Source organism: Symphodus melops (assembly GCF_947650265.1).
Source record: "Symphodus melops genome assembly, chromosome: 8".
Taxonomy (NCBI): Eukaryota; Metazoa; Chordata; class Actinopteri; order Labriformes; family Labridae; genus Symphodus; species Symphodus melops.
Genome location: NC_136698.1, coordinates 23,012,678 through 23,039,464, shown reverse-complemented (window position 1 = coordinate 23,039,464; position 26,787 = coordinate 23,012,678). Strand labels below are relative to the sequence as shown.

General features: G+C 40.9%; 1 protein-coding gene across 3 annotated transcripts; it reads left to right on the top strand.

The window, feature by feature from the left end:
* Positions 1 to 193: 193 nt before the first annotated feature.
* gng12b (guanine nucleotide binding protein (G protein), gamma 12b) lies at positions 194 to 25,677 on the top strand. 3 transcript variants are annotated; one of them, XM_079350720.1, is made up of 5 exons: positions 194 to 408; positions 6,833 to 6,906; positions 7,058 to 7,121; positions 24,308 to 24,425; positions 24,519 to 25,677. In XM_079350720.1, the coding sequence occupies exons 4-5, from the start codon at positions 24,333 to 24,335 to the stop codon at positions 24,642 to 24,644; spliced, it is 219 nt and encodes a 72-aa protein (XP_079206846.1). In that variant the 5' UTR covers positions 194 to 408; positions 6,833 to 6,906; positions 7,058 to 7,121; positions 24,308 to 24,332; the 3' UTR covers positions 24,645 to 25,677. The 3 variants fall into 3 exon arrangements, with proteins under 3 accessions (XP_079206846.1, XP_079206845.1, XP_079206847.1); XM_079350719.1 differs by lacking the exon at positions 6,833 to 6,906; XM_079350721.1 differs by lacking the exons at positions 6,833 to 6,906; positions 7,058 to 7,121.
* The last annotated feature ends 1,110 nt before the right edge of the window (positions 25,678 to 26,787 follow it).

The window sequence follows — 26,787 nt, the reverse complement described above, 5'->3', positions numbered from 1 at the left end:
CTGTCAACAAGGAACATGTGCTTTTAACATAAATTGACAGTGTGTGTTCTGACATTTGCTCATTGATGTCATACTGTACGTGTAGGCCTTAACCGTGTACACGAGCAGCGCAGACAGCTGGCCGGCTTACCAGCAGAGGGCGCTGGTGTCTCGTCCTCTCAGCAAAGAGGTTAGTCTCAGCCCTGCAGCTCAGCAGCCGTCAGCAGCAGATGTTCCTCTCCAGGTCTCCTGTCGCTGCTTCCCACATCAACGGGGCTCCGTTTTTTTTTTATTTGAACGTCTCTGCGTCTTGAAGTTTTTATTCGACACAGCTGAAGTTAATTTCTTTAAATTCAAACATTGCACCTGCGTTGCTTGTTTCATCGCTCGACTTTGAGAAAACAGAAAGTATCGGATCAGAGAGGCCAGGTGAGATTACATGAATCATCTTTATGTACAGTGGTGTGTGAACAGCTTGTTAGCTATGTAACAGACTGTTGTGTGGTTATTATTGTTATAGCTATAACAACCAGTCCATCATAATTATCCTTTTTACATGTTGACAACAAAAAGCCAGTTTAATGTGGACAAATGTGCATGCATACGATGCAGGATATCATCAGGTCGCAGGCTACCTGTTTGATCATCAGGTGTGTGTCAGCTCTAAGAGAAGGGCAAATACTTGTTTTTCAGCCTTCAGGTGTGTATTGGAAGCACAAGTAACAGCAGGTGGTCACAGAAGATGAATAACAAAGGAGGAAACGGTTTTAGGCAGTAGTGATGAAAGTGTTATTCTGAGAAACTCCGTGAAGAAAAGGGAAGTGGTCGAAGAAGCTACCTGATAGTGATTGAACATCAGGCTACTGTGCACGAAAACCACTTGTTCGATTCAACTTTTCTTTAATGATTAGTTTTCTGTGACGGTTAATCTGTTGAATATTGTCTCGATTAACCAATTAGTGCTAATATTCACCTATTGTAGACTACTGTATACAGTATTTCCGAAAATACAGAGTAGATGAGTTCAATGTCTTTGTTTGCAAAATCTTTTAAGGATTCCTTTAAATATCTAATGTAACCCTCTCAGAGTGTTTTGTCATAGAAGAGGAGAAACAAAAGAAATCAAAACACTGAATTTAAATTTTACTGTAGTTTACAAGTTTATTTGAACTAAAAGTCTCAAAAATTATTAAGGACTGAAAACACAGTCATAGAATAGTTGAACTGACATTTTTATTTCACTGTGAGGATCCTGTGAGTCTCACTGTTATCATAGAGGTTGGTTGTTTGGACTGTTGGAGTATAGGAGACATTACATCATGTTAAACGTTTTTATTACTGAAAATAAGGTAGTGTTGGTTGTTGTGAGCTTCAACAACAAGAAAATAATGAAATGAATTAAAGGCAGGGTTGGTCAATTTCGAAAAACTAACATGATTTAAAAAGTGTTAGTTTTCACCCCCTAAAAAGCCACGCCCCTCACTTTTTATGCAGGAGCGCCTTTGCTCCACAATCGGACTTCAGCTCATCAAATTACCAACCCTGCCTTTAAGCTCAACTACATACACAAACATGTTGCAGTTCCTGTTGGTTGTCACAGTACCAGAATTTTAAACTTTGATGCAATACTGAAAATGAATATCAGTATCAATACCATGTCAAGAAAAGTAGAAGTCCCAGACATTCAGTATTAGGTCATTTCTTGTTTTTATGTCACAAGAGTTACAAGCAAACTCCTGCAAACTGTCTTCATTGCACAGACACATTGGCAACGTTTCTCACTGAAACATTGCTAATGTATTTTGTGAAATTAAGAAATTTAGTGCGCTAGTGTTTAGGTTCTAGATATGACTGAAGATATGCAGTTTTTTTTTTACTGCATCTGTACTTTTCTCATTCAAAGATCAATAGGATAAGAGAGACTGTATTATTTCACAACACATGATATAAACAATGTCAACAATCTTATTATCTACAGAACCACTGTTGGTCTCAAAGGAGTATAATGTAAGTATTTAGGGACTTTGGATGATTTGTTCGGTCTTACAAGTTTTAAAAAAGATTACCTTGAATGCAGGACATTCTAGACATTATTCTAATGTTGTCTGACATTTTAAAGACCAAAGATTGAGCCGTTTGAACATTTGGCTCTCAGTGGACACTGAATTGACCGACTGACTTTTAAATGTTGCTAGAACATCTACTTTTGTACGTTTTAGGTCTGATTTATGGTTAGGCCATTGTCTTCCATGATCATGTGTTGAGCTGTATCTGAAGTATTTTTGAAACAAAAGCTGCAGTCAGTGACTGCGTATAATGCAGAAGCACATAAAAGTCATTGCTGAAGCTGGACATTTTTGTTGCGTTTTTGTCTTTTCCTTTTTTAAAAATGGCTTCAGTCAGCTGCATGTGGCTCCACCTGTGTGGGTTTATGGGGCTGACGTGGGTTTGGCTGTGTTGCCTGGTTACACCACATTCAGACCATAGCGTGGTTTAATCTCGTGAGAGTGTTGCCCTCCTCCCCTCTCTCCCCTTCTCTCTATCCCTCGACTCAAATTCCACGCTGGCCTCCTTGGAGCCGGCGTTGTGCGTCACTGCTCGGCTCACAAAGACCTTCAGAGAATGCTTCCAGTCAACACAGCTACATGTGAAGTATGCTTGGACAAACGTCAAAGCTCTCTCAGCCTCGTCAGCTGAGCGTTACACAGTGACTAAGTATTAAACAGTCAAAGCATTTACTGCTTATCAACAGGTGATAAAGGCTCTAAAAAGACTCTGAGTTATTACCTGCCTTTCATCACCGGTGCTGCTGTTGCTTTTAAGCTGACTGTATTTTAAATCTTTTTATTAAGGACCTTCATACAAATCACAATTACAATGAAGTACACATACAGTATACTCATTTCTGTGTATAGATCAATATACACATATTAAGCCCGGATACTGACAAAATATTTTCGATCTAATGAAACATCATCAAATACTTATATAGAAATATTGAACAACAACAAGCTGACGGTATTTTAAATGCACACAAACATTAAATTATTTTATGATCTTCAAACAAGTTCCATCCTGTGTGGTGGTCAGTGATCAAGGATATCATGTGTATGTTTCATGTTAAAAATACCTGTTTAAACTAGTGTAACCCCAAATTACTCCCTGTGCACCACTATGCCGCCGTTCGCTTCCACTCGAAGGCGTACCAGCAGCGCCACCATGCTCTGCTCACTCCAAACATATGCTGCAAGAAGTCTTTTCTGAGTACACTGCAGGTCAGCGTCACACTGCACAGAATAGAACGGCCCGGACAGGAAGTCAGAACAGGATATGCACTAAGCGTCCGCTACATAAAACATGAATAAAACACAGCATACGGACTCACTTTGTCAATACATCAAAACAACCTCAGAAAGACAAGCAACATGTTGGTAACACATTTCTCTCTTCCTCGCCTGATCTTGTCGTTCTCCTGAGATGTATGTACAGCCGATCATGGCTGCAGTGACGCAGGACCGGCGCTATCCAGTGTAGATCGGCCGCGCCGTGTACAGATGTGGAAATGGGTTATTGGAATAGATAATATATGTTCAACATTTAATTGGTATTTAAAAATTAAGAAAACCCTGACTTTAAAAAAAAACCCAAAACAACACATTAATGTCTTTAAAATTTTGCTATTTAAACGCACAGAATGGACATTCTGCCACCAGGGGGCTCTCAATAAAAAAATAACAGCATAAAGATGACTTTGTCGCAGACGGGAAACGTCATGTCCCGCTTCTTTAGCGGGCTCATGTTAGCGGAGAGTTTCCACAGCAATGATAAACATTTCGTGTCTGTCACAGCGTCCGCTGCGACAAGACACCCGTTAACAAAACATATAGATAACATAGGTTTAGTCAATTTTTAATTCATTTAGATATTTAGTGTAAAACTTCAAATCGATGTATTTGTCCTTTGAAGCTCCTGTGAGGACTTTTGTTTTGCTAGTTATGAAACTTATAAGTCAGATGAAGCTCAAGCTAACTGTCCACTAGATTTTAGGATTTTGGATGAGACGTGTTACAAACATGATGCGCACACAGTTATTGTGTAAAAAATGAAGAACAAGGTGATTGATAGTTTTGCATCTTGCAGGCCAAGGAGATCTTTTCAATATGTATCCTGGCATGACTTCATATAAGAATGATTTGAAAGTAAATCTAAGAAACCATTGCTTTAAGAAATGAATGAAATTCATCTATTTGGGATCTTTACTCAAAATAAAGACAGTTTTTAGATTTCATAAAAACCCCAAGAACTTCTAGAAAACTCTCATCAATGTAAACCATCTGTTATCCGTTTCTCTTTCGATCAGCCTCACTGTCGCTCTCTCTGTCGTCACAGCTGAGAGTTCTCATGTTGTCACCTGGCACAGTGACACACGGACCTGTGTGACAGCAGCCGGGTCACTGACTGCTCTCGTCGTGTGGACGATCACACTGACACTGTGAGACTTGTCCTGATGCTGCCCCGGGTTATTTATAGACATTATGTAGTCCCGAATAAGATGATGGATGGATGTATGGATGGATGGATGTATGGATGGATGGATGGATGGATGGATGGATGGATGGATGGATGTATGGATGGATGGATGGATGTATGGATGGATGGATGGATGGATGTATGGATGGATGGATGTATGGATGGATGTATGGATGGATGTATGTATGGATGTTTGTTTGTTTGTTTGTTTGTTTGTTTGTTTGTCTGAGCCAGCGGGGCTAAAACACAGTTCACTGACACAAACCAGCTCCTGCAGGTCTCCATGGTGCATCTGTTCATCGTCAGGGGAATGAGTCCCTCAAAGCCACTGTCATTAAATTTAATTATCTTCTGTAACGCCTTCCTCTCGTCATCTGGTTCCTCTGGGTGACGAAGGCACTCATTAGTTGTTCTATGTCACTTTGTATGCTAAAAGTCATTGGACAGTTCACCTTCATCAGCATGCTGGTCATCCTTTCCTGAAACCACTGGTATAACGACAGTAATGGGTTCACCACGTTTGCTACACATATTGCCCAGTGTAGGGTTGTCAGTGTCACCAACACCAGAAAAACGTAGATATGACAGCAGTAAAGATCAAACACAAACGATATCACAGCAACTAAAATGTTGAGCTGTGGTACCATGTAGCGGTCGATGCACGGGCCTTTCCCGCCTGTCACTCCCTACTCTCGCTCTTCCTGATTTATGACTCCACTAAAAATCTAAAAAAATAAATAAAAAAAGGGCGAGGTATAACATGACAGTTCAAAGCACACACAGTAACACTGTTCACCATTAACTACAGCAGTGATTCTCAACTGGTCAAGTCTGAAGACTCACCACCAACTCCTTCATGAACATCGTGACCCAAGTTTATGATAAGTTTTCAACCAATCACATTTCTTGAATGAAAAACAGAGCAGTTTGGACCTTAGCTGGTACGAAACATGACGGGACAAAGAAAAGGAACAAAACCCACGTTTTCAGAGCGCTTCATAGACTTTTTACACCTTTTTTTTTCCAGTCACGTGTTTGCTCGGCGACCCAGAGAACCTTTGATGAATAGAGCCTTATTAGCCTGCTTATTAGCAGCATACTGACTGTTTATTAGTCATTATAAAGCACCTTATTCTACATGATCGTTGTCTGTAGCTACTTTAATTAGCCATGAAGAGTTTACCCTCCTTATCACTGTGTATTGAGAGTAAGTGAGGAAGTTGTTGAACATTAATTACGATCATTTTTGACAGTGTAATACACAGTGATACATTCGTATGTGACTAAAGGGAAATGTATGTTGTCTGTCAGATGGCTGCCTGCAAGGTAGAATCAATCAATAACAACATTAGAACACGTTTAGTCCTTAAGCTGTTTGAAATATCAAAACATCTTTACATCAAATGGAGATGAAAAAAAAATGCTGGATGTTGTCGACTTGTATGTTACCTGAAGCGCCTGTTTTTGTCCTTATGGAATCACTGCTCGTGAGTCTTTGGGTCATTATTATAATAGTTGTGTGTGTCAGCAAAGCTTTAAGGTGAAGTCTTATTCTTAGTTTGGATGTTTAGCTGCTGTTACACTGAATTACTGCTTATCCTGACCTGAGACATAAAACAATCACCTGACACCGCCGAGCTCGCTCAAATATAAACTAGAGGAGGAAGTAAAAGGTTGCTTAAAATATCAGTGGTGTTAATATTGTGAAATAACAGACGTGTGAATGTCAGTGTATTAGATCAACGTTCTAATGTTCCAGTGTTGTAGTCAAGACCATCCTAATCGAGACCAAGTCGAGGCCGAGGCAGGGTGAGACTGAGAAAAGATCAAGACCATCAATGAAACTGAAAAATCCTTTTGTGTGTAGCTGGCGTGTCACTCACTCAGACCGTAACAGCGGGAAGGTTGCAGATGTGACCAGAGGATGACAGTGAATTGAAGTCAGTCCTTCTTTTAGTCAGGGCTGTTTTCCTTCTGATGGCAGTAATGACCCGTCAGTGGTGTTCTTGAGACCGAGTCAAGACCAAGTAAAAATGCTCGAGACTCCGAGATGAGGCTGAGACCTCCAAAAAGTGGTCTCAAGTCCGGTCTTTTGGCACCACAACACATCATTGTTTAATAAAATAATATGGGTACAACACTGAGGACGAAAAGCAATGTTCCAAAACAAACTCGAGGACAGCTCTGTGGCCACAGAACTTTAGATTGAAACAAGTCTGACATCATGTTTGTCTACTCTGTTCTCTCATATGATCCAGTCTGTTGACTATAATACAGCTCAACACTTTGTTACCCTTGTAAAGGAAAATACTCTTTTCTTTAGAATGGACAGAAAGGACTTTCACTTGAGTCATCAGGCCGAAACATTCACCATCTAACCGGCTTCACTGGCTTCAGGTAGCCTGGTCACTCACATCAGAGTCACTCACATGTGCCAGTTTCTTTTTAAAGTGCTTATAAAATCATTAAAAACATGAAATGTTTTTGCATTCCCTTGCTGCAATGACTGGATTGTGATTTTTACGATTGTCTTTTGTTGTCTGTCTAGATTAATGCTGCTCTCATAGTGTGGGACGAGCCGCTGCATACTCGTTGGGTCTCCACACAGGTGAGTCTCTGTCAGATCACTTCCTCTCTTTTCAGTTTTTACAGGAACTGAGAGAAGGATCATTTTACAAACATTGTTTCAGCAGTCTTTCATTATTTATCAGACCAAAGCCCTCACAAGTCGTCATGAACTGTCAGCGCGGTGCTGCCCTCTGCTGGTAGAAACAGAGATCAGCATCATGAGAGACTCAAAACATTAGCTGCTAAACATCATTTAATAAAGCTGCAGAAGTGTCCTTTCTTGTTCTATAACCTTCGTACGATAGTTGTTAGGAGGATAGTTGTAATATATAATCAGAAATACTTTAATTACATTACATTAATCTCGGGGGGGGGGGGGGGGGGGAATCGGTTCTCTTAAACACTAAATATCAGAAGGAAATATTCAAATAAAAATAAAGGCAATAAGTACCACAGTGCAGAGTATCCTGAAAAGCAATTGGCAAGCACAGAGAAGGAACAAACTATATTTGCAAAAATATATATATAACGTGTTGTGTTAACACACACACACACACACACACACACACACACACACAAATAATCCTAAAAATATATATATACATGCATGTATGTATGCATGCATGCATGTGTGTGCATACATACAAACAAACAAAAATGCATACATACAATGTTAATTTGTCATATTTCAGGAGGATCCAGTTGTTCAAAGGTAATCTGTTTGGATTGAGGCTATCCAATGGGATAAAATCTTTGAGATGGGTTGTTGTAAAAAATAAATAAATAAATAAATTGTATTTATTTTTGTTTATCTGGATGAAAACTGTAGTTTGTGTTCAAATCTTTTGAGCAGGATTAAGGCTCATTTTGATCCCAAAAAAATCCAGTTATTCTGAATCAAGCTCAGGGTTAATTCAGGCTGGCAGGATCAAAATGTAACTTTAGAGAAGGTCAAACCAAATAATTTTACAATCATGCCGATCAATAGAATTGATTTTAGATTGATAATCGCTCCTGTGACGTAGTAGATAGGTAGACTTAGGGGTTTAAACATAGTAAATATTTCAACATTAGCTGTTTACATCTTTCAAAAATATTTTCATTCATGAAAGAAGTGTGTTGTACCATTTGGAGCACGTGTTATGTTTGGTAATCTTCAGAAGTCTGAGTCTGGTTCAGGTTGATCCATCTAATCCATTTTTAATCCAGAACGTAAACTGGAGCAGCTGATTTGAAACCCTTTGAACGAGCGAGGCCAAATGAGCCATTAAAGAGTCTCAGTCTCTTGTGTTGTGCGCTTGTCCTCCACACGGTGGCAGTGTTGTTTAGCCAATAATCTCTACCAGGGTTACGATCATTCATTTGTTCACTGATGAAGTGCACTTCCTACTCTGGTTTTAACCTAAACATGGATGAACGATCCACAAACCTCCCTTTGAACACATCAGAACTGGAACCAAGAGAATCCTCTTTCTCTTGAGCCACATGTTGCTGAACACTGCATTTGTACTTCTCTTTGTCTGGGTTTAATTAGCTACAACTGTGTCTGCATTGTAACTGTGCTGCCCATGCGTTAATTAACACATACTGTTCTCTACACATCTGACATCCTGCACATGAAGGAGTGGGGAATGTGGGGGTGGCTGGGTGGGGACACAGATTTGGACACATTAGAGGCATGTAGAAGAATCACAAGGTGAATAGATCTGACTGAAGGAATGGTTTTGTAGCATCGCTTTAGGAGAGCAAGTGTGTTGCTAATGTTCTGCAGGACATCACCTTTCAAACAGACAGAAACCTGCTCTCTGACGTAATGGACACTGATACCAGCCATTATCACACATCTAAATTATTACAATAATATCATTCAAAGAAAGTTTGTGCTCAGTGCAACTTGAGCTTTCTAGTGCCGGGGTGTGTGTTATTGCATTGTTGCTGCACCCAAGGGAGATCCCAGGCCTCTCCTGGCAAGTCCTCCATCCTGTTTCAAAAGCGTCTGCTCATATATGGGCATCGTCTTTCTTTCTTTTTCCTACGTTGCAATACGTCCGCTTTCTAAACACACACACACACACACACACACACACCTACACACACACACACACACACACACACACACACATTTCCTCTGAGTCTTGCCGCTCCCACTCCCTCCTAATTCACACTCCTACTCATGTCGGTTAGCGCCGGGCAGAGGCGGGAGTGCCTCTTCCCCCTGCAGGAAGTCGTGTGGTTAATTCTCATTTGATCCCCAGTACTGATGACCAGCAGACCAGAGCGCTGATTTTGCAAAATGCACGTTTCTTTAGAACCCATATGTTACAGATGATGGCTCATCGTGTTTCTGTTTCAATCGTATCATTCGTTTCATGCAAGAGGAAGCCGGAGTCCTGTTGGTTGTTGAAGAGACAGAACTGAAAATATGTTTGATTGTCTTTTCAGCGTTCTTCGTTTCTCAGGAACTACGATGCAGTCTTTGATGCCTGTATAAATACACTCAACACTTCCGGAGACTTATGTGTGCTTTGTGTATGTGCACCTCTAATTCTGGGAATTCGTAGTGCTCTGGGTGGCCTCAGAGGGCCCTCTCGTGATTAGTCCACCTATCTCCACAGCTGTAGTGTAGACACAAGTTACCTTTGAAGTAGGACAAACACAGTTTTACTACGCTGCAGCTGGGGCTCCTTTAACCACTCACTTCATCTTTCTGTTCACCTGAAACAACATTTACAATATCAACAGCATGCTTTAAAGTTAATGCTAAAGATTGAATCGTACAAATGGGGTTTATTAGCGCGGGAACATTTCCTGTGAAAGGCTTTGTGGGAACAAAACTGAAAGTCCACATCAGTCAGCACTGTGCCTCCATAAAAGCGTTAGCGTGGATGAATTATTGCTGGACTTTCTCATGTGTGTCTACCATATCCCCCTCATTGTTGCTGCCTTGTGACATATTATCAGCCCACTCAAACAACTAGGTCACTGCAGATCCAATTTCCATGTCTGACATTTTCACACAACAGCCTGCCAGGTGCTGACTTCACCTCTGTCTACCTCACATGTATTCTTTCAAAGCCATGCTCGTGTCTCGTCGTTCAGCATGGTTACATTTGTTGGTTGTTTTTGAGGTAATCAGATGATGAATCCCGATGCAGTTACTTTCATCGCTTTCACACAAAACTCCTAAAATGTCCTGATATTTTTTTTCAAGGTGAGCTGTATTTGAGAACGCTAACAGGCACATATTTGACCATGACTTTACCTGGAATCTCTCCTGCGTGCCTCCAGGTGAAATTTTCTGCATATTCAGGGTGAGCTGGTGCAGCAGGTGAGAGGGCGGGGGTTGACTTAAATATCATTCTGCCTACGCACTACCGGTGTGAGCTCGGTGAAAGGAATGAAATTGCTTCATTATGTTTTCGGTTCGTCTTTGTCTTTGTCCCGTCTCATTCGTTGTTTCAGTGAATATGTCTACTTCACATAGAATTGGTATAAAAGCAGGAAACTCTCATCATTGTGTCTGCCTCTGTTACACCGTCCACCTTTTCTACGTCGTCCTTTTTATGTCATGTCCCCTCGGACCCCTCCTACGGATAATGTCTTGCTGTGAGGTTCATGTGAACCACTCACTCAAGACGATTTCAAGAAAGATTCTAGAAGTGCATTGACATAATATACGCAATATATGCACATATATACGTCTGTGCGTGCACCATCCTCACTGTCTTCAGGATGGGGGGAAATGTATTTGTGACCTTAGTGCACAAACTAAAAACTTGTTTTATCACTGTGGACATCATGAACACTGATTTTTGTTGCAGGGTTTCATGATGGCGAAAGAAGCAAGAGAGCTGAATGTTAGCATGCTGACAGATTCTGTTGTTAGCAAAGAAAATAATCTCTTATGGAAATGCAGACACTTGGTGCATTTTGCACGAGTATCATGGTAATATAATATTCTGATCAAATCTGCACAAGACTTGCACAAAGCAGGACGTCTGGTCGGTGCCTTTAGCACCTCTGCAGACTTAAACATTTATTTTTAAGTCCCACATGTTGAGCTCTTTGTAAGGAAAGCGCTTCTGCCTAGCAACAATTTGACAGCTGTTAAAAACCCTTTAATCACGTCTGCAGAGTCCTGACACTAAGCAGTGTGCTCAGACGTTATCAGTCTACGTGTGGCCCTGTTCACTTTGGGACTCTCTGCGCCTTGTATCTCTGTGCCACGTAAAGTTAAGACAAGAATTCCTCCCAGATTTTTCCTGCGGGAGCCGTCCAGGGAGTGTCGGCTTCCAGTTAACAAACATAACTGTCTGGCAGTAAAGAGAGGAAGACCCAGCAGCAGCAGCAGGGATGTCACCCTGCCCAGGAAATCTGCCCAGCCACTGGTTACATGCCTGGGATTCTTTTCCACAAACTGCTCTTTCCTCCTTTGATTTTTTTTTCTCCTAAACATTTTCCTCCACCAGACAGTGGCAAAGGAAATATTTTCCAGTCTAGAAATAAGTTTCATTTAATTGCTTTGCCTTCAAGTTTACACTTGGCGGTCTGTCTTGCTGTAAGAATGTGCCTTTGATTGATGTTCATTAGGGTGGAAATCAGGGCGGTTTGCTTCTCAGCATTACAGTCGCGTCCTTACAGAGGTACGCTGTTCTGACAACTAACCGCTGCAACCGGCATGCACATACTTTACCTGTGAGATCGTGGCCGGTACGTTCAATAAATACAGCATTATGAAAATGGTTCAGTCATCATTTGAGCACTGTGCACCAGACTAGATTCAAATATCACACAATGTAGGTCACTGTTAAATGAGGTAGTGTTGGGCTCTGGTTTGGGAAAATGGGTTTCTCATTTTGGATAATAAGCAGTCTTTGCTCCAAACTACTCCCCTCTCAGGATCCGACTTGTCTGGTTTCTGTGACCTCGTGATGGTAGAAATGTTCTCACCAATGTAAATGATTTACTACAGCGTGATCATTTGTTTAAACATTTTATGCGAGCCTTTTATTGGCTGTTCTTGTTGCTTTTTCCTGAGAAATGAAACTGAGTTTTATCAGGTCGGAACACGAGGCACATGGGAAACACAGACAGGCATTTGGCATCTTTGAATCCCTACATGAAATGCCACTGCCAGATTACTACAGATTGTAAGCATACACATGCAGTCATTTGCATGTTAAATAGATAGTCCCGCAGCATTCCTTCCTTACACATGTATTTTTAATTCTACTGTGCAAACACGTGTTACTGTCACTAACACGTGTTTGCACTCATCTGCCACTGAGCATTCTGCATGCATGAGCTGCAAACATGTGCTTTTGGGCACTAGAGACTGCTCCTGAGAAGACACACACTCATCTTGTCTACCTTAAGGTCACTCCCTGTCTAGACTTAACATACACACTCCAGTCCCGCAAGAAAGTCAGAAGTGCTTCTTTCTCTTCTCATGCAAGATGGCATTGTGAACAAATCATAGACTGTGCATGGAAAAAAAGCCTTCAGCATGACAAAGTATGGAGTCTAACTGGAGTCTCTCTTTGCATCGTCACGAGAGGAAAGGTCGTTTCCTTCACAGCCTGAGAAACTCCCTTTGATTGACACACAACAGAAGTTTTACGCTGCCGTTTTAAGGGATGGATTTAGCAAGTATGCAACATATCAGTGTTTCAGCTAGTTGGATGGTTATTTCTAAACTATGTGGTGATTATTTACAACAAACTAAGTTACAGTCATGTTAGCAACGCCGCTGCTAAATGCATATAAGGGGAAACAATGATTTGGTTGTTGTTTACTGTGTCGCGTTTTTCTTCTTTGTTGAATTTATTAGCAGGGTACACTGTCGCGTGCTGCTCGTATGTCACGCTAGTACTTAGCTGACGCTGCTAACCTTATCCAGCACAGACGCCGCCCACCAAATATGGCACGCTTTGGCTGTGGAAACACAAACAGCATCAGGCTTTACCGAAACAAACCGTACCAAACTGTACTGATCCATACTGGAGGGCTTCGTGGAAACGGGGTTACAGTGAACGTTGTTCTCCTTTACTTCTTGGTGATTCAGCCTTCTTGCAAAAAACCAACAAGCAACATGTCAGGTAACAAGTTCCAGCCATCGACTGTTTGATAATAATAGATATAGCGCATTTGGCTTCACTTCCAGTCATGTTGCTCCGTCCATCTTAATACACAGTCCATGCTACCAGCCAATCACAGAACAGGAATAACTGAAGTAACAGTTGGTTATTTCTTGTTCTTCTGATTTTCCAACTCTAGATGTTTGTTTATTCTGGTTTTCAGTTTGATTCATTCAATTTCAATTTATGGAGGTAAAATTGTATTGAAAGTTTGACTGAATTGAATGTTTAACAGATCTGCAGTGTTTCAGTTTACATATTGTTCAATAAAGCTGATCAACTGAAAAAATTAAGCGGCGCTGAAGGGAACGTGGTTAGTGTGCTCAGCTCGGCAGCTCAGGTTCGACTCCGATCTGTGGCTCCTTTCCCGCATGCTATTCACCATGACTCCCTGATTTCAGACTCCATGCACATTCATGTCTCTCCGATAAAGGCCCAAAAAAGCCCCAAAATAAGTCTTGAAAAAATAGATAAAGCACAAAGGATTTTTTTCTTTAAGGTAAGATTGTATTTGAAAAAAAAAAAAAAAAAAAACACGGACATGTTAATTCTTAAAATGAAAAAGCTTTCCAAATGGCCCCACTTTGGGATTCTTTCTCAGTTTGCTAACATCTATAATTAAAAGCACTTCACTGAAATGGAATGCAAGACATGGGATGCTACCAGTATGGTTGCAATGCATTGTGATGCTTAGTCTGTAATGTAACTCATTAAATGAACTCAATGGGTAGAATATTTCTGTTTGAAATCCTGTATAAGAGCTACAGATTGGAAGTTCACTAGTGAAACCCTTGAAGGTATCTGATATGTCAGCAGGTGAACACATTGTGAAAATGTGCACTTTGTATGCAGTGACCCTTGTGCAGCACTGGGTGAGGTGGATGTTTGGGATTCTTTCACAGTTTCATTGCACTTTCAACTCACTGTGTATGCAAATAACATGCAGGACAAAGTGCAGATTACTAATGCGTCAGGACTGCCGGCTCTCATTCAGGTGGCTTCCAGACAGGCAGATGCCATGAGACAATATCTGTAGTCACCTCCCTATTAGGACATGGTGTCCACCTCAGTGTCTCTTGCATCCTCTGCCTCCCCCACCCTCATCTGCTCATTATTTGCAGTTTAGTGCTCACTCAGCTCCAAAGTTCACAGGAAGGAGAGGAGAAAGGGGGGTGGGAGTGTCATTCCTGTTCTAGAGGTCAGAAGGCTGTGTTGTTTTTCCCAGCCCTCCTCTTATTCTGTGCCTCTCTCTGCCTTTTGTTCGTCATGATAAGCAGTCAGGTGGCAGCAGTGAAGAAGCCTCCCTATCACCTACCACCACCACCTTCAGCGCTGGCCGTGTGCTGATTAGATCAACCTCCTCAACTCCACAAAACACAAGATTGCTTTCCCTTTTCTCACTATTCAGCCTGTTACTGTTGTGTTTGCATGGTTCATTATCATGCAGCTTTTTGCAGCTGCAGATATCTCTTAGTCCACTAACTTCTGTGTGTTCTTCGAATCTTTGTGTCTTTGTTTTATGTATGCATCGTCCGATCTACATTTGAACAGTGCGTCTAAATGCCCTTCACTTTATCCAAAACAATATTTGACATGGTCTAGTTTTTTAAGGGTTGTTGCTGTAGAGGGGAAAATGCTGCATTCAGACAAAGGTTTCCATGACGTTCAATCTGAGTTAAAGAATCACGTTCAAAATGTAGTATAATTCTTTTCCAATGAAGACATTGGAGAAGAGCCTGCAGAGGTGGAGAGTTCCTGTCACTTGTTTATGTCGATCACATCTTTCCTCATTACTTAACTGCCAGTTTTTATATTCTGGCTCAGATAAATTCAGTCACTGTATTGTATATTGCACAACAGAGTGATACACATTTTAATGAGGACGACTCAGCGTCATTACGTGCATGAAAACTCACGTGTGGTGAATTTATTTTGACTTCTTCCTGCTGTGGCATGGAAACTTGGCGGTCTGTCTTGCTGTAAGAATAGTCAATCGCCTCTCAACTGGAAGGTTGGGGGTTCGATCCTCAGCTCCTGCAGCCACATGTCCGATGTGTCAGTCAACCCCATGTTACTCCTGCTTCTTTGTAAATCACATTAATTACTTCTGTTGGTCACTTCTAGCAGCCTCTACTGTCAATGTGTAGATGTGACCTGCGGCGTAGAAGTGCTTTGAGTAGTCAGAAGAGGAGAAAATATTATTATCAATATTAATATTAAGTATATAAAAATAATATAAAGATATATAAATGCTCCCCTGAGAAAGAATCAATCAAAGAAAGGAGACAAAGAAACATATGAATGCATGGTGGTGTGTTAGTGGAAGGCATGTGAAGGTGAGCGGGCCAGGTGTTAGTAACCTTGGACGGAGGGTTTTGTGACGTCAGCGTTATGGGAAACGCTGAAACTGGGGAGGAAAAGTTGCTTGTGTTTGTCCTCATGCAACGGACCGTGTCAAACAGCCTGTTGGCCCCTTGGACTCACATGCCTTTCAAGCTCTCCACGCCCTGTTTGCATCCTATATTTCTGGTTATTAAGCCCAATGTGAAGCAAACAGAACGTGATCAGTGTGCGGTGCACTTGAAGTTGGAATGAGAGGAATTTCCTGCAGCCTGCTAAACATTCCTGTATAGTTAGAATGTACAAAGAGCTGATTTTCATGCACAGTGTACACCTTGTTGAGTAAAATGCACCAATTTCTGTTCTTTTTCTTAATGAATGACAGGGTGGTGCATTTAGCTGGAGTGTAAATGCTGGACTATTGTGACAATGAGCGCTGTGAGTTGGTTGTTTGGTGCCTTGTGAGAGTGGTGGGCTAAAGGTGGTGTGAGAATGAGGGGCTGTGGGTTTACTGAATTCCTATCCGGTGAGTTGAGCGTTGGTTTCTGTCTAGACAAAGCTCAGTTGTCGGGGAGACTCAGGCAGATCCAGGACTGCCTCGGGCTCCAGGAAGTATTGGTGGGAGAGAGTGGGCTGTTTTTTCCCCCCTCCTGCTCACTTGGGGGATTTTAGCCAAAAGAAGTCGACTGCTGAGAGTGAGGTTTTTTTTCTTTTTTTTTTGTTGGTGCTGGGAGTTTTTCTCCCATGATAGGGTGGAGACAGCCTGTTGCATTTGTGCACAGATATCGAAGACATTAAATCTCAAAGCTTTCATGTCTCCCATTTGGCAGGAAATAGCAACCAGGCCCACCTTGCACAAGCCCCTCACAGGCACATATATGCACACCATGCAACACATGCAATCCGTTGCGTATAACACAATTTGTTAAACAAAAGATTGGGGACTTTTGACAAGAAATTAGACCACAAAAGCATTTCTTTAGCTCGCTGTGTGGTGGAGCTATTCTGTAAGGCTCTATTGTCTTTGAATGACTGTGTACAGCAAGAGAAGGCAAAGACAGGCGGCTCCCACAGCGTCGGCTCAGCGAGCAGACAGGGCTGACTTCGGCTCATTAAGTGCTACACTCAGCTGTGTCCTGAGGGCGGCTTCTTCGAGCCATGTGCAACGTTCCACTGGAGCCCAGACAATTGCATGTCTTAAGAGGATTTGTAGCAACGACAGCAGAGTCATACAGTGTTTCCAATAATGTGAGTGATGATGATACAGTCTGAAAAGACATAAATAACACCACAGAGCCCAAAGTGAACAAGTCCTGCATAGTAGGGTTTGGATTAAGTCATGGCGGAGGGATTGTCACTATTTTGTGCATATTTTTGTGTGAGATTTTATCTCCTCTTGAAGACAGACCCAACAAAGCTTTCATTTTTACTTTTTACTGGGAAATCTTGATCATGGTGTTATTTTCAGCCTGTGCTTAAAGTCTTTTTTTTTTTTTTTTGTACTTGAAATCAATTTGGTTGCAGGGAGCGTAGCATATAAAACACAGATAAACATTCAGAGTGCAAATGCTTAGTACACGGGTAAAAGTGCAGAAGTGCATGAAGTTCACAGATTCCAGTCAAACAATAGATTCCTGGTAAACGTCAGACCTGTTGATTACAAGTAAATAATACCAGCTTCATTCCTCTGAAATAAGCCAGAGGGGAAGCCTCTGTGTGACGTAGTATTTATTGTGAATCTGATGAAGTGATGTTACTCATTTTTGCTGACACGTCCGGAGCAGCAAACTTTGCCACACTTTTAATTGAAACCTCTCCAAGTAGAGTCGCATTTGACCGCCTGACCATCAGAACGACAGAGCTGTAATGTCTGAGAGAACTGGTGAAAACGCAACAGCATCAAACGTGTTAGAAATTCAAATAAAGATATATTAAATTATCACAAAGATCAAAAGGTTTACGGAAGACAGCTGCCTCCAAAGCTCTTTTTATTACACTTGTTCAAAGAGGGTGTGCAGCATGCAACAGGTTTGCATGATAACTCCCACCCACACTCATCTGTATGACAGCATTTCTTTATTAATAGAAGCTGCTGCTGGCACAATACATCTGTCCTTCCAGATTTAGCTCCAGACATGGTGGAGCATTTGCTTTGTGTCAGCTTTTCCATTTTTCCTTTACGTCTGTCAAATCAAAGCAAGATCTCCCAAAGCCAAATCTTTTTTTTTTTTTTTTTTTTTTTTTTGGGAAAACAATCAAAGCGGAGCATGCGTGTGCTCGGAGTTTCCTCCGAGCACACGCATGATGATGTGTAGTAGAAAAGCGCAACACCTGGTTCAGGGCTTTTTATCTGCTTTTCTTCTATTCACTTCTAAGCACATGAAAGAAAAAAGTCACCAGCACTTCAAAGAGAGCTCTAATCCATGGATGTTATTCACTTCACAACTCTGCAGAGTGTGTATGAAGCGCCGTAGATGAACTTATTTCTCAGGGAATCAGAGACGTGTTAGTCAAAGCTTTGAACTTCATAAATGGTCTGTGACTGTCTGCAGGTTTAGAGACTGGACGTACACTCTCTCTCTCTCTCACACACACACACACACACACACACACACACACACACACACACACACACACACACACACTCAGAGGAACCTGTTCTTCTACACATGGGGCCCAGGTGGAAGGAAAGACAGGATGACAGAAACCGGAGTGATAATCTGTTGTCCCTCAGCTGACCTTACCCATAGGCAAAGGTGTTGCATGCCACTGCAGCTCTCAGTTCAAAGGTGTACAGTGGAGTAAGAGAGTCTCTCAGTGACTCAGAAACTTGGAACCCGCCTCGTCTTCTGTCGGAGTCTGCAGTGCAAACACTAACGCCTTCTGTTTCTTTTTTGGTCGGCTCACTTCACACAGATCTTTAAACGTCTTTTGGCTGCACTGATGGTGACTTTGTTAAATCTGTCAACATCAAAGCTTGAACTGATGAACAGTGATGTTCCTTATAGCATTACTCATACAGTTTGTCTCCATCGTAAGCAACACTGTGTGTTGTTTTTTCTCTTTGGGAGGCTCTGTCTCTTTCCTCTGCACGCCTGACTGGACAGTCTGGCTCCCAGATAGCATCAGGCTGCCTGAGATTAGCGCTCATGAGGGCGCAGTTAAACTTGTAAAAGCTCTGGACTCCTGTCCTGGTGCCTCTGTCCCACACAATACCACACATCAATTGTTAGTGTGGCACAATACTGATAGCCTGACTGCATTGTCACCGTGCCTCTCAAATGTGCTCTAAGCCTCCAAGCTTATTGCGGAGGCAGCAACAGACTCTGATGCAGGAGCGGACTGTTGGAGCCTTTTGGTTTTGTTGCCATGCAGTTTAGCTGTGTAAGAGACAGATAAGAGAGCTGATCAGTGTCCAAGAGCCCAACATTTTTGGAACCAAACAGCTGATAAGTAATCATTTCGTCTGCAGAGTGTTGTGTTTATCAGACACTGACGAACACCTCTGTAATCTGTGAGCACAATGTACCTCGGTTTGTTTCTATTGTTCTTCATGACACTATGGATCTGTTAAAACTTGGAGCCAGTGCGAGAGGAGATAAGAAGAACGTGATTTGTGATAGTGAAACTCCGTTTGTTGGTTTTATTGCTTCACACATAGTCAAGTCTGTCCTATAAAACATTACTCTTTGTTCACTTATCATTTCTGTTTGCCTTGTAACGTTCACTTAAAGTTTATATGAGACCTCTGAAGAGTGAGGCGATCCTCATGCTTTGGCTGAAGTTAACTATGTAATTATGCACATTCCTTAAGTACAGATGTGATCATGTGAGAATTGTTTTCAATCAGTGTGGTAAAGACTGAACCAGAGTGTAAAAAATCTGAAAATAACTATTACAAACAAAGGAATCCTTGTGATGCACATACATGTGCAGTTGTAAGGTTTGGAAAAGCTATGGAATGGTTTGGTATTGTTTTGTATGATCTGGTTTAGTATGGTATGGTGTAGAATGGTATGGTATAGTATTGAATGGTTTGGTTTGGTTTGGTGTAGAATGGTATGGTATAGTATTGAATGGTTTGGTTTGGTTTGGTGTAGAATGGTATGGTATAGTATTGTATGGTGTAGAATGGTATGATATAGTATTGAATGGTTTGGTATTGTTTTGTATGATATGGTTTGGTATGACATGCTTTGGTATATGTATGGTGTAGAATGGTCTGGTTTGGTATGGCATGGTATTGAATGGGTTGGTTTGGTTTCATATAGTTAGGTGTGGACTCGTTTGGTATGGAATGGTATGGTGTAGAATGCTATGGTATAGTATAGTGTAGAATGGTATGGTGTAGAATGGTATAGTATTGTATGGTGTACAATGGTATGGTGTAGAATGGTATGGTGTAGAATGGTATGGTGTAGAATGGTATAGTATTGTATGGTATGGTATTGAATGGTTTGGTATTTTTTGTATGATGTGGTTTGGTATGGTATGCTCGGTGTGGAATCGTTTGGTATGGTATGATTTGTTTTGGTATGGTATGGTATGGTGTGGTATCTATATTCTGTACTGTGTCATAACATATCATGAGAGAACCTGGGACTCCCACTTCTACACCGTGACACACTTTAATGTTACATTTAGGAACTCTCACCTACCTGATTATGCCATGAGTAGAGACATTCCAGTTTGCTCTGTCACGTCGAACAAAAAGTCAAGAAGGACTTTGATGTGGTGGAACTGTGTAAGTAAGTTATGAGTGTATTTGTTTAGGCATCAGATCTTAGCACTGTGCATGGTAACACCACATACCACAAGGCAAAACTTACTGTCATAAACTCTGCAGAACCCCCTGTAGGCACTTTGGCAGCCCACCTGTGTAAAGCCCTGCAGCCACATCAAAGAAAGGCCTCTACTGTAAGACTTCAGAAATACTTTCATCAATGCTTTCAGTGTGCCACATGTTTACATTTACCACACATAAGTACACACGCTGGATGCAGACAGACACACCACAGCTGAAGGCATTGCACACATTCTTTTGGCTTGAAGGATTTGAAAGGCTCAGTCGACATACAGTACAAAGAACTACACAGCAAGTGACAAACTTCCCTGCTTGTTTTTGTTTGTTTCACTGGAAGGGAGTAGAACTCTTTTTTATTTGTACATCGGTTTGCAGGAGCTCTTTGTTTGTTGATAAAATACAGAATATTACCTTTTCTATTTTCAGCCTCAGATGTTGTAATGTTGTAGTAAATGCTTCCTTTGCAGGATAAGCAATCTCGATAGAAGGGGTGGTTCAGATATTGTAGTTTTGGTTTTCATGTACTAAACAATGAAGCAATATCTGAACCTTTCCAATGCTTCATAGCTTCTAGGGGTCATGAGACTACCTCCACTCTGCTGCAGTGAGAGCAACATTCTCATGCAGACAGAGCACCATCATAGATTGATGATGAGCTAGGAGGGCAAAGGTCAGCTCGTTTTCCAGTTTAGGAGACGCGAGACTCTAAAAAAGCAATTCCGGTTTCACTGCTTGTAATGCAGCTTCCTTCCTGGAGTAAGTCAGCTAGAACAGGTCGTCCCCATCCTGCATGATGGCTCCACTGATTATGAAAAAAAAGTGCCCTTGGGTGTAGAAGTTGAGCCAAGGACAGTCCCAGACTCATGTGACCCCTTTTATGATAGTAAGTCAAAATACATTAACATACTCACAGGGACGTACAGCAACATTTTAGGGCCTTTATAAAGACTTTGTTGGCCCCTCTCCTTTGTTTTATTTTACATGACCTTGCAGATTACAATTTATGGAGAATACTATATACTTTATCTATCTATCTATCTATCTATCTATCTATCTATCTATCTATCTATCTATCTATCTATCTATCTATCTATCTATCTATCTATCTATCTATCTATCTATCTATCTATCTATCTATCTATCTATCTATCTATCTATCTATCTATCTATCTATCTATCTATCTATCTATCTATCTATCTATCTATCTATCTATCTATCTATCTATCTATCTATCTATCTATCTATCTATCTATCTATCTATCTATCTATCTATCTATCTATCTATCTATCTATCTGTATATATGTATATATGTATATATGTATACACACACACACACAGTTATTCCTGTTTGAATTATTTGAGGTAGTTTCTTCGTTTGCCTTTTTTTCCTACCATTGGTTTTGTATGGTCCCCAGAAAGACGAGTAAGCAAACTAATGAGGATCCAAATAAAGATTGAAAACAAATAAATGGAAATATCACCACCTGAAAAAAAAAAACCCTTCCTTTAATTTCTAATATTTTCCTAGAAAGCAAGGGGAGATTTTCTTCTATTTCAAAGACTAGCGGTGACTGTATGTAGAACAACAAACAGGCTGAGCTGAATAAAGGAAGTCACACTGACGAGACCCGTGAGAGTAAATAAAGTCTGTCAGAATGTTTTTATTCCTCAGGAGCAGCAGGCTTACAGTAAAACTGTCCACCTCATGGCTCAGGAACAGGCTTTACTTTTTACTTTGAGACCTCACTGGATCAGACCGCTCCCTGAGCAGAGCTGCACAGCAGAGCCTGTGTGTGCCCACAGCGGCCCACAGCAGGCGGATAAGCCAATCCTGATGATGAAGTGTGCCTTCTAAACTCGTTCACCCCTGCTAGACCGATTACTGCAGCTGGCAGGCCACATCTGGCACCTGTGGGCTGAGGGAAAGAGTCTGCACTGTCCCTAATTCTACCATGGAAGATGCTGTGGCAGCTCTTTTTCTTTGGATCCACTTTGTTACTTCTCTGTAAAGCTTAAAGTTGCAACATAACCATTTACATGTACTTACTATAAATCAATGGTAATAGGCTATCGTTGGACAGAGCCAAGACAATTCACACCACTGCAGCTTACAGCAGTGTTTGTTGCAGCATGTAAACAGTAACAGAACATTCATGTTTGACTAAAGTGCCACGAGTGTGAAGTTCAGTGGAACAATGAGTACACAGGTCAGCAAAGCAACAAAAACAGCTGGTTAACGTGTCTAACAGAAATAAAAGTGCAAATGCTGTTTTCATTTCAATGCTGTCTTGGGAAAGCTCCTCTGCAGCCATGATTTCTGCCGTGATCGTGTAGCGTTTATTTTTAAACCCTCCACCTCAGATTTGATCATTTATACTGCAGAGGGTAAGTGGGGATACTGCTTCCTGTGGAGGAAGCGGAAGGGAGTGGGCGAGGGGATTAAAGGGATGCATGGTCCTGTCCCCCTGCTGTAGTTGGTTATGTAGTCCATGTTTCATCTCCCTTCCGTTTCAGCGTGTCCCCCTCCTCTGTAATATCCTGCACCAAAGCACAGAGCAAACATTAACCAGACCACATGTCAAAGATTATTTTTGTCAATCCCACTGGGACACTTTGTTGAAGGAACAAGAACTGAGTGTTGTCATTGCAGAACAATTGTTGGGAGACAGAGAAACTCGGAGTTATTGCTTGACAGCACAAACACAGTGCTCTACTTTAAATTCATTACATGGTGTTCTTGCATTGGAAGTTGTTCCTATTCTTAATTATTCCAATAAATAATGTTTGCACACCAAACAAGCTTGAACTCTGTCGCCTTTCCTCTTCAGTGTTTCGGGGAGTGACGTAATGTGGCGGTAAAAGGAAACCATTGTGTTCTGGAAGTGGGAATTGTGAAAGAGGAGTCCGATAGGTTGGGCCACAGCTTTTACGCACATCAAGCTGATTACAGAAAAGATCAACTGTCACTTCAGGGAAGTTGCAAAGTCATAGACATCAGTTATTTATGCAGGATCCTCCTAGTTACTTCACTCCTTATAGTGTCTGTATGTTGTGCAAAACTGCCTTTTCAGTGAACTTATTCCTGCAGAGATGCATCTTTCATCTATGTTTTTGACTTCTTAGTTTTTATGCACCGTATGCAGGATTCAATATACGGTGCACACATTTGAACACATTTTGAATTGTTGGTCATGGTTTTCTTTTCCACACATGCAACTTGTGGCAAACTTTGGTGCAGAAATGAATTTCCTCCACTGGATCATTGAGGTAATGCTCTGAATTTTCATCAAGCATGATCACCAAATCAAAAGTTGGATTTGTTGAAGGTCCAAATTTACTAGCACGTCTTTAGACCCTTATAGTTTGACATTTGAGTTACACATGGGATCATTACTTATCAAACTCTATTTCTGCTGTTACATAATAGAGTCAGTGGCATTGATTTTAACACTCTCTGAATTTTTTTTGCGAAACTAAATTAATCATTATAAGGGCTGTATGTGTTGCTACAATACACCATAATACAACTAGTTTGTATATAATTTCCCACCATATTGGTTTTCTCCAGACTTTATAGGATGTTGTTGTGACTGTAATCAATCAATTAATTAATACATCTCCACTTTTTAAGTTTCCAATCTGCCTATAATCTCTTCTCTCATAAACGTGTAACTGCACAATATTTTCCAATAATTACTCTTCCCCAAAAAGCTGTATGCACCGTTATATGTCCTGTATGTATTTGGCAGAACAGGCACTAATATTTCAAATAAGATGAAGTGCAAAAACATTCAGGCTATTTCTAAAATGACAACATGTGGGGGAAAAAAGATCTTGTTGACTTTGATTTTCGGTAATGATAGCCAACATGCAAAATGTTTTAGGAAGGAGCCTGACCTTTGTGGTCAATAACATGGTGGTACAATACATTTTTTTCTCTTTTCCAGGTGTGACAGCTGTCCAGTGATTGAAATGTCATCTAAGATGCAGAGCTCCAGCAGCACAGCTCTGGCCAGACGGACGGTGCAGCAGCTGAGGATAGAGGCCAGCGTCGAGAGGATAAAGGTGCCTTTATATTCATGGTCATTTACAGCAGCCTAATTTTACCACATGTATGTCAAGGTAGATCAATAAGTGTGTGTGTGTATTTCCTCGCAGGTGTCCAAGGCTTCATCAGACCTGATGCGATACTGTGGAGAACATGCCAAGTATGACCCGCTTCTGATGGGCGTCCCTGCTTCAGAAAACCCTTTCAAGGACAAGAAGCCCTGCACTGTTTTGTAGGGGAGCACCTGAACTGTCTGGTTTCAGAAAGCTGACTAATCATAAAGCCAGTATCCCCAACTTACTTATTCACATGCTCGCTGTCATTCAATTAATGTAATCCTTTCTAGCCAACACTGCAGTGTAACACCAAAGAGCAGAGCAGAACTCTGAAACTGCGTTGTTGGATCAAAATCAAACACAGTACACCAAACTGAAGGGATCTGTAGCCATTGATGGCAGAGATCACATTCAAGCTGCAAACTCCTGTGTTGAAAAAAATAAAGCATTTTGCTGCTGTCTCGATTATCCGTTTGATTCTGGCTGCAAAAGCCAAAGAATCCCCATTAGGTCCATTTTTACTGAAGAATTAATTATCATGTTTACTGCCTGGTGGTTAAAAAAAGGTGTTGATCAGAAAAAGCTCATTTATGCTCCGGTTAAAAACTAAACTGGAAATGCCTTGTGTAGCTTTTTAAAAACATTTTTTTTAACAATATTTACGCCAAAGGTTTTTCATATATTTCCAGAATTAGGGGCAGGCTGAGTTGACTGGAGGATTAAGGCCCAGCTTCACCTCTTTGTCTGTTTCAGGCATTTCCAACCGACATAGTTGAGCTTCAAAACGGCTTCCTCATGAACCATTGGGTGACATCACTGAGGCTACATCCATGTTGTGTACAGTCTGTACTGACAGATTTATGTTATGTTCAAGTTCCCTCATTGGCCCGGCTGGATTCAGGCCTTCTGCTTTACGTCAGTCCTTCACAAGGTTTTAGGAAACAGTTGTAGAAGTTTCTGGGGGACTGATAATGAGCAGCAGAGATAACAATATATTGTCTGCCGCATGAAAACAAAAGGTTTTGTCAGGTGCCACTCAAACCCCTTTGAACCAGTCAAAGCCTTTTGGATTTGGATTTAAAACAAATGTTCATGCTCTCGTAGCACAGATAGAGAGAGAACACATTTCTTCTCATTGTTCTTTTACTTCACCTTTAAATGTAACCATTCACGTCAATTGGATTTTATTTAAAAGTTCTTTTCTTTTCTTTATGATTTTTTTTTGTCCAGGATTATATTATTCACCAGTATTGTTCAGTTTTTTAGTTGTTCCTTGAGTTGGAACAAGTTGACAATGAATTCAAGTTTACTCCAATTTTATTTCCGGCTGGCTGTATTACTATTTGATTATCGACAGATTAAACCTGTTTTGAATGCCGTGTAAAGCTGATGAAATGTATCGTGATGTTTTGATATATCAGAGAAGCTGAGATCTCATGACACTGCTGAAACTCATGTTGTTTTCCTTTGCCTTAAAATCTTACGTCAAAAACCAGTAGCATTATTATGAGGCAATCCCAGCTGATTCAAGGATTCAAGACCTCTCTGTGCCATTTTATCAGATCAACGTATTTAATGTCATTCTTCAATTTTCCATGTCTGACCATTTGTTTCCTCCCTTTTTCTTTTCTCTTTTTATTTGCTCTTAACACAAAGTGACTGTTACTCTCTGGAGTTTTAAACCATACATGCTTTCAGATACTTCTAAATGTACTGTAAGTTCTGTATGAAGTGTGAACCTGTTGGTGTGGAGATGGGACGTTATGTCGTTCCTGTGTTAACGCTCCTGCTCAGCTTATTTTGTGATTTTAACCAGCAGGAGCCTTAATGATCAAGTGATGGAGCTTCAATCTCTCTGCTTACTTAAAGTCACATAAGTGCTGTTTGATTACGAATACTGTGAATCTATGACCCCCCCATGTGAGCGGATGTAGCTAACCATAGGCTTTTAACTCAGTGTGTGATTCCATATAAATAAATGGTCCTTCGTCATTGAATAAAAAAATCAACATAAATTAAGTATTGCAACTACGTGAGCCACATCCTGTGCTCGTTTTCTCTGCTTAATGTACTTCATAGGATTACACTGATCAGCATGAATTTCAGTTTTAAAGCTTTATTAAAAAAAAAATCAATGAAAACCGACTGTGTTTGGATCAATTGTCTATTTTGTTGATTTTCACTAGCTGATATAGAACCTTGTGTTCCTTAGAAAATATAATCTAATACCAGATGATGGCAGCTGATAATGGAGGCGTTATCTTTCTATACTTTGATTTTACACTTGGGTGATTTATATATATGAAATGTGGCTGCACTGTGA